This window comes from Poecilia latipinna, unplaced genomic scaffold (genome assembly GCF_001443285.1).
Source record: "Poecilia latipinna isolate Pla-1442-1.1 unplaced genomic scaffold, P_latipinna-1.0 Scaffold172, whole genome shotgun sequence".
Classification (NCBI taxonomy): Eukaryota; Metazoa; Chordata; class Actinopteri; order Cyprinodontiformes; family Poeciliidae; genus Poecilia; species Poecilia latipinna.
The window spans coordinates 66,829-79,268 of NW_015112788.1; the positions used below are offsets into that span (position 1 = coordinate 66,829).

The window sequence follows — 12,440 nt, forward strand, 5'->3', positions numbered from 1 at the left end:
TTAGATCAGTTTGGATTTGTGTTTATTATTAGATCAGATCCTGATTTTTTTATTATTATTTTGGTAATCAAAAACAGAATTGGTCAAAATCAGGATAGCCATGTTGGACCTTAAAGATAGTAAATCTGTAATAGGCTGGAGAAGCCTGACCCATGTGTGATAATTAATTTTGCGCAGGATTATTTTCAAGGCCAGGCTCAGACTATTTCCCAGTCCTTTATTTAGTTGTGTCTGGAACTAATTTGAGGTTTTAGATGCAGGATCAGGTGTCACGCTCGGCCCCGGGGTCGGGTTGGGTAGCACACGATGGGTGCTACATAATTCACGCTGGCCAAATGGCAACGCAGAAGCTTCTAAATGTGACAGATTGCAGCAATGCCAGGGGAGTCAATAGGTTTGTCTTACACACTCATTTACTGTCTGTCAAACTGAACCACTCACTTTGGATTGGTTGTGTATGTTTTTTAAGAAGTTGTGGTAGAGTCAAAGCCTGAGGGCAAAGGCTTTCAGGCTTCTTCAGGGAGTCCACTGCTTTACAGGCAAGATTTTAAAAAAGTGTTGGTGGTAGGACTGGACGATTGATTAATGGATACATTTATTTTATCCATTAATCCAATTTTTTTGGCTTTTGAGATTGAATTTCTGGAAATTCTGGATTATTTGGGGCTTTCCAGGGACGTCATCTTGTTTGGCAGACGTGTTTTACAGCTTCTGTGTATTTGGACTTTGAATTCAGGTCAACTTTATGATGAAATATTAGGATCAGGCTAAAATCTTAAAATGTTATGATTCCAACAATTAGGTTGTAAGACCATAAAGTTAAAATAATGCAAGAATGAAGTGTTAATATTACATGTTTAAAGTCGTAATATGACAATATTAGAAGAATTAAGTTTTCTAAGAATTTCTACATGAAAATAAAAAAATGAAACGAGTAAGGTGCATCTTGTGAAGTTATACTTTGGCATTACCATCAAATTACTTTCTTCTGCAGGAATTTGTAACGACTGACCAAACGACTTTCTAATTTGAAAAGTCACACTGACTGAGCTGCTCAGTAGAAGCTTCTATCATTAAAACAAGTTGGGTTTTTTTTGTAATTTTACGCTGTTCTTCTCTGCCTTTATTCTGATAATATTATGACTATTCTCAAATTACACAAAAATTATTGCAGTAAGGCCTTGATACTCTGTTACGCAACTCACTGAAGTAATGGCTAAAATAAAAGCCACTTTTTGAAAATATTTTCTGTCATTTGTAATTAAATTTTTAGTAAAGAAAGCAAGAGAGAAAAAAATGGACAAAAAACTTGTCTAGTATGAAGACATCATTTTCAAGACATATCACCCAGCCCTGGTTGGTTGCTTGTATAATCATCTTCCATTATGAAATCATTTAGAGAAGATTTGTTCTTGTACATTTTGCTCACAGCCTGAAGGCAGTAAAAGAGTTTCTGCACTCTAATATTTATGTTTGTGTATTTTAAAGCTTTGCTTTTCTTTGTAATTTACTACAAAGTAGTCGTTGTGCTTTAATGTATGTCAACGTGTGATTTATTTATTTTTTTTACCTGTCTTACAGGCATGCTGGTGGTCAATGTCACCTGGAGAAACAAGACCTACGTGGGCACCTTGTTAGACTGCACACGGCATGACTGGGCTCCCCCCAGGTGAGACGCATCCCCCTGTTTATTTCCCTTCAGGAGTGGAAAAGCAGCTTTAGCGTGCAATTAAAGTTGCTGTCGTGCATTGGGGATTGTAAATGTCAAGGTGGAAGAGGGTTCACAATCGCCACAAATCACTGATGCATACTCTATCCAAACCCGCGCTACAAAGCCTCTTAACCTTTTCATATCGCGTGTGATATGAATCTGCTGTAGCAGCAACAGCTTAATGCAATGAGTTGCCAGTGCGCCGCCGGACCACCGAGTGCATGTTAGTCTTTATGTTGAGCCTGGAGAAACAGGATTCATTGGCAAGCAGCTGATGTCTCAGGAGGCAGCAGTGGAAATAGAAAGCTACTCTAACAAGCCAGATTGCAGAATCCAATTATTGGACTAAGAGTTTTTTTTTTTTTTTTTTTCTTTTCTCCCCAACACTGGATAGCATTCTCTATCACAAAGGCTGCCATTTCTAACATCAACCTCATGGCAGTAGCATGAGGGTATTTATGTGGTCTTGTGTCTACAAATCCTCCCCAAACATAATGGATGCAAAATAAGCAGGATTTGTAAAATGGCGGTGTTACATTACCAAACACCTGCTTTAGAAACAACAACAACAAAAAAAACTGTATCTAAATGTAAATAAAAGTCTGGAATTCAAATGGGCATCTTAAGTGCACCAGAAAAAAAAATCAAGATTAAATCAGTGCTAATGGAAAACAAGTAGATGCTTTATCCCACTAATGTATCACTGTGGCACTCGGTTTATAAGGTCTGCTTGGGTGCATTTGCTCCGAGATTGTCTTACAGTTTGCAGCATGACTGCATTAAGGACCCACTATAAATTATTCAGAAATCTTTCAACACACTGGATATAAACGGGGGCTTGTAATTGGTCTAAATTCCTGCACCACTGTCAGACTGCGGATGTATTCACATCCCCTGCTGGGGTTGAAATTGTTTAGAGAGACTTGTAGAGGAAGCTGTGAGTCATAGCAGCCCTGGGTTTGACTTTGTCACAGACTGCTAACCTTCACTGCTGTGCAGAAAGATAATTGGGTTACTGTTATGGGGAGATAATCCCACACTGCTATTTTAAGTGTCTGAATGGCTTTGTGTTTTGATGAGAAAGGAGCTAGAGTGTTCGCAACTATTTATTCATATAGTATTAATTTGATGTTTATTGTTAACAGGCTTATTTGTGTAAGAGATGTTGGATATTATGTTCAGAGGAACAGGGTTTACATCTCTCTTCACAACTGCAGAGTTATGTAAAATAAGCCTTAGTTTTATTGTTGCATATTAGTTATTTTTTCTTATGAAAGAATGTCAAATTCTGTGGCTTTATTAAACAAAGGGAAGTGACTAATCTTTTATATTCTGGAATTTCACATGCCTTTTAAATATTTAGAAAACTATGGTTACAGAAATACTCCAGAAATGTAGATTGCCACATTTTGGTTCCACAGTTTTCTTAAAAAAAAAAAAAAACATGTTTAAATGTATAAACCTACTAAATCTAGGTCAAAATACGTAAAACCTGCCTTTATTGAGAGCTTGACACGAGCTTTAGTTGTGTTATGATTATCCTTAGAATTTCCAGCTGAAATATTGTCCAGTATTGATTGCAAATGGAAAAGTTGTATTACTTTTAGTAAAAAAGATACTAAAAACTAAAACATTCTGTAAAACAAAAGCATTTCTCCAGGTTTTTTTTGTCTATTGCCAAACTAATAAAAGTATAAATTGTTTGTAATTGTGCACTGATTGCAGCTTAATGGCCGATAACAAATCTTTAAAAAGCCTTCCAAATCTGATTTTGGCCAATGCTGATTTTTTTTTTTAAACAGCAGAGTGAATATAGTTGAAATGCATGTGCAGACATGATCAGGTGGGCGGAGTCTGTCAGTCTTCCCTCTCTCATGGCAGAGCAAACGGGGACAGTTTTCAGGCCTTAAATAGGATCAGTTTCTAAAAGTATTGGCCGATCACCCGATATTAAGGAAATTAGGGCCGATTTATTGGTGCACCCTAATTGTTGGAATTTTTTAAAATTAATATTACATTTTTGCACATATTTAAATCCAGGCAAGTTCATTTGTATAGCATATTTCAGCAACAGTGCAATTAAAACTGCTCTCCGTGATGGAAACAGCAAACAAAATAATTGTGTAGTTTTATGTATTTCCTATAACTAACTCAAACACGTTTTCTTACTTACAACTGCAGATTTTGTGAATCACCCACAAGTGATCTGGAAATGAGGAATGGTCGCGGTCGAGGTAAGCGAATGAGACCGAACAGCAACACACCGATCAATGAGAACAGCAACTCATCTGACAACAAGGGCACCACCAACAACAAGACGCGTGCTGCCTCAAACACCAAGGGCCGGAGGGGCAGCCAGACGCCATCAGAGCGCCGCACCCCTCCAAACAGCAACACGGAGGACATCAAAGCCAGTCCTTCTTCGGCTGGAAAACGCAAGACCAAACCTGCCTCTGACATGGAGCCCAACTCCAGCTCAGAGGACACCAAAGGCAACAAACGAATGCGGACAAACTCCAACAATGGAGGCGTGGGAGCCGCAGGTCTCCCTATCCCTTCTATTAAGACGGAATCACTTCCACCGCCACTCGATCGCAGCTGTCCATCTCCGGTTCTTATAGACTGTCCCCATCCCAACTGCAACAAAAAATACAAGCACATCAATGGACTGAAGTACCACCAAACCCGTGCTCACAATGATGATGACATAAAGTTGGACTTGGATGGAGACAGTGAATATGGCGAGGACTCAACTCTCCACCCTGAACCGGGAAACTGTAATGGAGCATCTATCTCCCAGAAAGGATCTTTGTCCCCAGCACGTTCAGTTACTCCAAAAGGCAGAAACTTTGATGCACAAAGTCCTTCTCCTTCTCCTGGAAAGTTTGGTTCAAAGCAGAGTAAAAAGAAAATAGTTGAGGCAGATCCAGACACAGGAGGTGCACCGATGGATGGCTGTGAAGATGGGCCATGCCTTACTGATGAGGCTAGTAATGATGGCATAGATGATAAAAGAGGATCAGATAAGTCTAAGAAGGCTAACACTGGTACAAAAACTGATAAAATTGCCCAGAAAAACTTGAAGTCGCCACGTCCTGTTGGCCCTGGACCACCAGGATCCCAACAAATGTATCCATTTCCACCTGGAAACCCAAATTCCTCCCCAGGACTAGCCCCAATGCTACAGGGAATCCCCAAGAGCCCTCAAATGAGAGGAACACAGCCTAAACCCCCAGCTATTGGAGATCCAGCTTCAAGTAGTTCCAAAGACAAGAAGAAGAAGGACAAAAAGAAAAAGGATGGTCTAAAGGACGCTGATAGTCCCAAGCCTCCGGGAAAGGGTGGAAAATTAGAGGAAGCAAAGCTTCCATATTCTGAGCCTTGTGATCAAGGGAACAAGGGAGAAGGTCTCCTCAACGGTTCCTCAGACCCCCATCAGAGTCGCTTGGCCAGCATCAAGGCAGAGGCTGACAAAATTTACAGCTTTTCTGACAATGCGCCAAGTCCGTCTATAGGTGTTGCCAGTCGGATAGATGGCACTGGTATGCCACAACCTCTCACACCACATCATGTGGTAAACCAGAATGGTGCTGACAACTCTTCAGTCAAAACCAATAGCCCAGCCTATTCAGACATTTCAGATGCTGGGGAGGATGGTGAAGGGAAACCAGAGGGTGTCAAAGTCAGGACAGATGACCAAACCATCAGGGAAAGCGTCAAAAAAGCACTCTTTCCAAATCAGACACCCAACAAAGATTCCCCTTATTATACCAGTTACGAGCCTTACTACTCTCCTAACTATGTAAACCCCAGTCCCGGCGGCCCAAATCCAGTTGCACCAGTGGCTGAAGGTCAGGCTAAGATCAAAAGAGATGATGAACATGATCAAGTTGAGGAGAAAGTAAAGGTTGAAGTTCATGAAGAGCGAAAACCTGACCTCAGTGTTGCTGGCCAACAGCAACAACAGCCCTCGGTCATCCAGCAGCGGTCAAACATGTACATGCAGCCTCTGTACTACAACCAGTACGCATATGTTCCCCCGTATGCATACAGCCCTGATCAAGCCTACCATAACCACTTGATGAACACCAACCCAGCCTACCGGCAACAGTATGAGGAGCGGCAGAGGCAGATGGCTGAACAGCATCGAGCTGCTGAGAAGAAGTCGGACATTGTCATGAAGGAGCGAGAAGCCTCCATGAAGGAGGAGTGGAAACAAAAGAGCCCAATGCCACCAAGCCTCTCCAAAGCCCCGAGTCAGTCAGATCTTGGAAAGATATCACAGCCGCCAAGCAAATCCAGAGACTCGCCTTCTGAGCTGTCCTCCAAGTCTATTGGAAGCATAAAGGGGGAGGATCCAAAGTCCCAGCAAACTGAGGGGCTGAAGATGAAACTGACTGAAGGGGGTCACCATGGAAAGGAAGACTCTTTGCAAGCTCTCGAGTCCAGAGGCCAGGCAGGGATGGAACAGCCCATGTGGTACAGACAGGTAGTACCATTGAATAACTCATAGCAAAAATGTTTTGGTATTTTAAGGTCACTATTCAGATTTGTGCTGACATGTTTTCTTGCCCTCAGCCGTATCCCGAGAGCCAGAAACTCCAACTAGAGGATGAACACCAGCAACAACAGCATCGGAGGAAAGACGAAAGGGAAAGGGATCGGAAAATAAAGGAAGAAAGGGTCCGGCCGAAGGATGGTCAAAGTGGACCCAAGGAGGATGGAAAAGACGGCAGTGATCCCAGAATCAGTGCCGAGGACCATCGAGCCATGAGCAAAGACTCTCGTTCTAACCCGCACATGCAGTTCACGTCACAACTAGCACAGCACCAAGGCTACTTGCCATACATGCATGGATACCCCTATGGACAAGGCTATGATCCCAACCACCCAGGATACAGGGGCATGTCTTCGGTCATGATGCAGAATTACCCAGGTATGATTTAAGATTTCATCCAAATGCGGTGAGCTGTAAAAAGTCTGAACTACTAAGATTTTATTTGTATTTATTCAGGTAACGTATGTATTTTCCTTTTATTTTCTCCACTAACCTAAGATGGTCAAGTGTCTGACTCTAAAGCATACCAATATCACGGTATGATTTAAAGCTATGTAATCAGATTTTTTTTCACACTGCTATTTTCAACAAGCACTAAATTGAAAATAATGGCCTGTGAAACTATACATTACAATATTTCTATGTTTTTTTTTGGGTAGATTTAACTGAAAATCTAAAACAAGTGAAAATTGAACAAGATTGGTCTTTTAAAATAGTTTGTGATTCATTGTCCGTTGGTGTCTTTGTGAAAATAATTAAGTATTTTGATCTATTGCCAAAGTTTATCCAGAGTCGTTAAAAACAGTTAAATGGGTCCATAAATGTCATCTTGCTTAACAACATTATAGTTATTAAATTATTTACATGTTAGCAAACAGAGTTGAAATCTTTCATCGAGTCTTCGTTAGTTGTATGTGAGCATTGTCGTTGCATTAATAGTTCGATTAAAAATTATTGAGCACAAGACACTAATTATGTTCACTGAAGTTTATGGAAAAAACATGTTGACAATGAGTGACACCTCGAAAAAAATACAACTCTATCATGTTCTTAAAGCCCACTCCTGGGGCATCTGACCACCTAACACAACAAGATGGCAAATCTGATTCTGGGAGAAAAACTACCCACGGCTGAAGGCCCTAGTTGGTTCCACCAAGAAACAATTCAGTGTGACCTTTACAGTGTGTGGTACAGGCAAAACGATGTATTGCGTAATTGATTTTGAACTCATAAAGTATCCTTTGATATTCCATCTTCAACAACTCCTTCAGGCACTTCGTTGCAAGTTAAGCGCTAAAGTTACACTGGTGATTTTCTTAGCTGCCCTTCTCTCAGCTGCTGCAGCGTAATGAAAATGTAGCTCTGGGGTAATTTAGCTTCTTGGCACTCCTTGTAATTTAAACCACGTGCTCCAGAAACACACATCCATACTACCTCTTCTGTAAACTCTTACTTCTTTTATTCATAACAGACCCTTCACTTCTACTGTAGTGAGCTCTGGTAGTGAACTTTGCTGTTTTTATGAATATTATCCTCATCCAGTGGCTAACGTCAGAGCTTTCCTCTGCCAGTGTGAATGCAAATAAAAAACGGGGCATAGCTCTTGTGGCTGCTCTGTATTTAAGACATTTTTAAGTGGTTGGTCTGGAATTAAACCATGTTTTAACAGAGTCTACACCTCTATTAATTTTTTATCAAAATATTTAAGAGGATAGTGGATTATATACATTAGATTAATATGATGACATTCATGGTAGCTGTGGTGTATACAACCCAAAATATAAGGTCAAGAGTAGGTGGTAAACATTAAATGTATCCAAATCTGCTTGTCAAAATGACATTTTCCCCTCGCAGGTTACCTATCTGGAAGTTATCCGTTTTCTACTTACGGGAGTAAAATGGCGGGAGGCGACGAAGGCAGCGAGAAATCCCGCGCTAGCCCCACGGTCACTAAAACGGCAACGGACTCCAAAGCCCTGGACATCCTGCATCACCACGTCAGCCAGTACAAGAGCAAATCCCCCACGGTGGGCGACAAACCACCCCACGACAGAGAACGGGACCAGGACCGGGGAGCCGCCGTCGACAGGGAGCGGGAACGCGAGCGTGAGAGGGACAGAGACAGGGACGTGGACCGACCGCGCTCGTCACCGTCCCAGCGCATCATGCCCTCTCACCACCACCTGGCATACCCGCTGCTCTCAGGGCAATATGACCTGTCCTATGCCACAGGTACGCCTGTCCACAGTCATCCTGGACTGTAAACAATGAACCCAGACCAATCAGTCGATCTGACTTATTTGCAAAGCACATTTCAGCAATGAGGCTTCACATCACGAAAACAAAAAAAAAACACCATAAACACATCAGAAGCTACAGTGACTCCATAACAGACATCGCATTTTGTCAAGTGGTTTAAATCTTCAACGCACCTCAATTATGTTGTTCAATGTTCCATTTATTGTGGCTCAAAAGCAACTCTAAGTAGGTGGGTCTTTACTCTTGATTTAAAGGAACTTAGTTTAGTTTATAAAACAATAGTTTGTAAAGAAATCTATTCTCTGAGCTACCAGGAGCCAGTGTAAGGGCTTTAGAACTGGGTTTATGTGCTCAGTCTTCCTGGTTTTAGTGAGAACTTGAGCAGCACCGTTTTGGATCAGCTAGAACAGGAATTGTTTTTTTTTTTTTAGGCAGATTTGTGAAGACAGTGTTGCAGTAATCAGTGTGACTAAAGATAAACACATGGATGAGTTTCTCTAAATATCACTAGGATAATAGTCCTTTACTCCTGGAAACGTTCTTCAGGTGATACAAGGCCGATTTTTTTAAGTGTCTTTATGTGACTCTGAAGGTTCATGTCTAAGCCCATCACTACACCCCGATTTGGTGCCTGATCACTTTTTAAGTGGTGGGAATCCATAATACTAAACAGTTTCCACTTCATTAGATGTAGGCAAAGTACCTCTAACACTGAAACTCAACACAAGCTCCCTTGACTGCAGATCAGAAAAGCACAGGTGGCTCAGAAATGCTCCAGTTTAAAACAGTAATGGCTGAGATGATTTCTGGCCCAGATATCTGTGCTGTAGAAAGAAATAAATAGCGTTTCTTTGTCCAGGGTTTATTTGAGTGGAACACCCTCGGGCGTCACGCTGCACTCTTCAATTACATTTATGCTGTCGGCTCAAAGGCAGCAATCTGCAGAGAAGCTAAATTGTGTCCAAACAAAGCTCTCGTCTCTCTGCTGCAGTCGAGCACAATATGCAGCGCAGCTTTTAGCCTCTCAGCTCATCCACCCTAAGTAGGTCCTCTGAGGACAAGTGGATCACAGTGTTTATAATAGAGATGTTGAAGATGCCGCAGAGACGCACAGCTGCTGCGGCCTGCGACGACCTCTGGTGGCAGCTCTGTGAAATTACATCAAATCTGATAAATTACTTGTCAGGACGGTGTGATTCATGTGTCCCTTCAGCAGAAATGCTTTCCAAGAGGTTATAATGGTGTGAGGGGACATTTTGGGAGATGATTGTGGGAATCCTGAACAGGATATTGTAGAATTTTGATGATTATGTATTTAAAGGAGTCACAGCTCTGTAAAAAGGCATGACACTTCAGCAGCACCACGTTTTTACCTACTGCTTTTTTTGAAATCAAGAAAAACAAATGTTTTGTTTTTATTATGTTTAAAACAATTTTCTTCAATGGTGGTATCAAAAGTTACACAAAGTAACATACGAAAAAAAAAACATAATTTGCAAACATTTGACAAAAAAAATAAATCATAATAAAGAACTGCATTGGATTCTATGTAAGTGGACATGAGTTGGACCTGCCTGTCCTATTAAATGCAACCAGATAAAATTAGTTGGTAATTGATTCTGTATAAATTAACTATGTCGGATTGAAAACCAACTTATTTGCTTCCTTGTAAAGTATGCATAGCTGAGCTCTGGCTCTTTTTGTTTCTTCTGTACCAACTTTAGAAATCAGTTCAACAACATGAATTTGAAACTTGAGCATTACCACATAATCTTTAGAAAGTGACATTTTATTGAAAACAAAATAAAATGGTAAAACTCAGTCAAAAAACTGACATGTCTGACTTCTCAACAAGGTTAAATACATACAAAAAAATAAAAATTAAAAATACCCGACTGTATTCTATGCTTTTAACATGTTAACATGCTTGTAAAGTTAAATGAAATAATAACTTTGACTTTTTTTTTTTTTTCGTTTTAAACTGTTTGCCAATTCCAATAAATTAGTCATTAAATGTCTCTCTCTCTGTATATTTGGAATCTTATTGAGATCATATAGTTGCTCAGATATCTTGAGGATCTTAATTAACAGTTGTTTTTTGTGCGTCTCTCTCGTAGGGAAACCTGACCGTCACACCTCAACCCTGCAGAGATTCATGTGACTGGCTCACATGAGAGCAACATCCTCTGGTTGTTACCTTTTAGACATCAGTTGAATGGTGTTTCTATCTTTTATTTTTTAGTTTCTCTGCCCCAAGGCAAGGCAGAATGTTGTTGCTGTTTTTGTTGTTTTTGGTTTTTTTTTTTTCTTCTCCTCACGACAGACCCCAAATTCTCTGATCCGAGGACTGTAACACGACTTAAGAGTATAACCCAGGTTCAAAGCCATCGCTCTGCCCCTTCCCGCAGAGGAAACGCCGACCCGCTGAATACCTAGTCTTTGCACTGTCGACAAATACAATGCAAAAAGAGACTGCCAGAACAGCTTTCCGTGTTTTCTTTTCAATTTTTTCATTTTTTGTTTTCAGACTGCATTGTTTCTGTTTTGTCACACAGAAAAGAACTTGGCGGGTTGAATTTGGGGTACTTGGGAGGGGTAGGAGGGAGGGAAAGCGGCGTCGACTCAACTAAAGACGGGCTTTGCAGTACGCCGTGAAACAACAGTATATCCTTAACTTGACAAATGTTCGGCTGTGTTTAGGGGAGAGGAAGGGGGAGGATGGTAACAGCTGCTTTCTTCAGAGACTTAAGAGCCTGAGAGTGAAGTTCTCCCATCTTCATCGTCATCACTTCAAGTTTTTTCGGTTTTTGTTTTGTTTCTTAAAGGAACACCTCGCATTTAGTTTCAGGGATGATGCCGTCATGTTTCAGCGAACACACCTCATGGAGAAACAAACCAACACTATTCGTGTCTCCTTTTCTCTCTCTCTCTAAACTCTCTTTCATATCATTGTGTGTCCATCTTCGGAGGTGTCTGACGCCGGGTTCAGTCATGCTTTTGTTTAGTTCTTTTAAATGTGTTTTGTTTGTTTTTTTTGGTCCCCTTCACCACGAAAGGAGTCGCATCCACTTAAAACGGTGAAGCCACATCAGCGAGCGATCGGGTTTGTTCAGTTACTGCACTTCTTTCACCCTGATTGTTTTTCCTGTGAACAGAGTAAAACTTGGGCTCATGTATTGTTCTGCTGTAATATATAGGCTTCTAACCCCTTTCTGTGCGTAAATGTTTGTATTTATTCAAGCATGCAACTGTTAGAGAAACTTGTCAAAAAGCCGTCTTCCTTTTTTTTTTTTTTTTGGCCACGCTGAGCACAGACCATTACCGCCGCCCGCGTGTTTTTGTGCGTTTTCTTTCGGTTTTCCTCGTCTTGGGTTTACATCTCCGTTCGCCCCCTCTAAACGCACTTCTAAATTAGCGTCTCCTAGCTAATCCAGTCAGATGAAGTGGAAACAGAAGGAAGTCTGAGTGATTTTCTTTTTTCTTTTTGGCTAATGTGATCAAGCGGAGTGGGGTGGGTTCTCTTCTCTTTTGCTCATGTGGCTTCACCGTAACAACTGGTAGGTCAGATCCATGGTGACCAAGCCGCTCCTAACGCACAACATCAGATTCCGACACCTGATTTAAAATAAATAAACACTAAATTTAAACGGCCTGCCTCGGAGTCGCCTTACAACATGTGGGTCCTGCTCCGTAAATCCCCATTGGTGAGCTTTTTGTCGACGTGAGCGTGGCCCCCGGTTCTACCAGAGGCTTTAAATTACATGGCTCCCAAACCACGGGGGTGTTTTTTGGGTGAAATCCTATCCATGTGCTGCTCACATTGATTGCAGGTTACCGATTGTTGAAGGTTTAAGGTCATACCGAGGTGTTTGAAGCATTTTAATGACAGGATATTGACCATGTCTGTTTTTT

At 41.2% G+C, this 12,440-nt stretch overlaps 1 protein-coding gene across 1 annotated transcript in view; it reads left to right on the forward strand.

Annotated features, from left to right (window-relative positions):
- The window catches only part of LOC106946015 (zinc finger protein 609-like), a 65,704-nt gene extending 54,575 nt beyond the window's left edge, over window positions 1-11,129 (forward strand). The window contains exons 3-7 of the mRNA XM_015030071.1: window positions 1,582-1,669; window positions 3,893-6,200; window positions 6,290-6,647; window positions 8,124-8,501; window positions 10,646-11,129. Coding sequence (XP_014885557.1) covers window positions 1,582-1,669; window positions 3,893-6,200; window positions 6,290-6,647; window positions 8,124-8,501; window positions 10,646-10,689 — 3,176 coding nt within the window. The 3' untranslated portion in view covers window positions 10,690-11,129. The remainder of the gene's footprint in view (window positions 1-1,581; window positions 1,670-3,892; window positions 6,201-6,289; window positions 6,648-8,123; window positions 8,502-10,645) is intronic.
- Window positions 11,130-12,440: the final 1,311 nt, after the last annotated feature.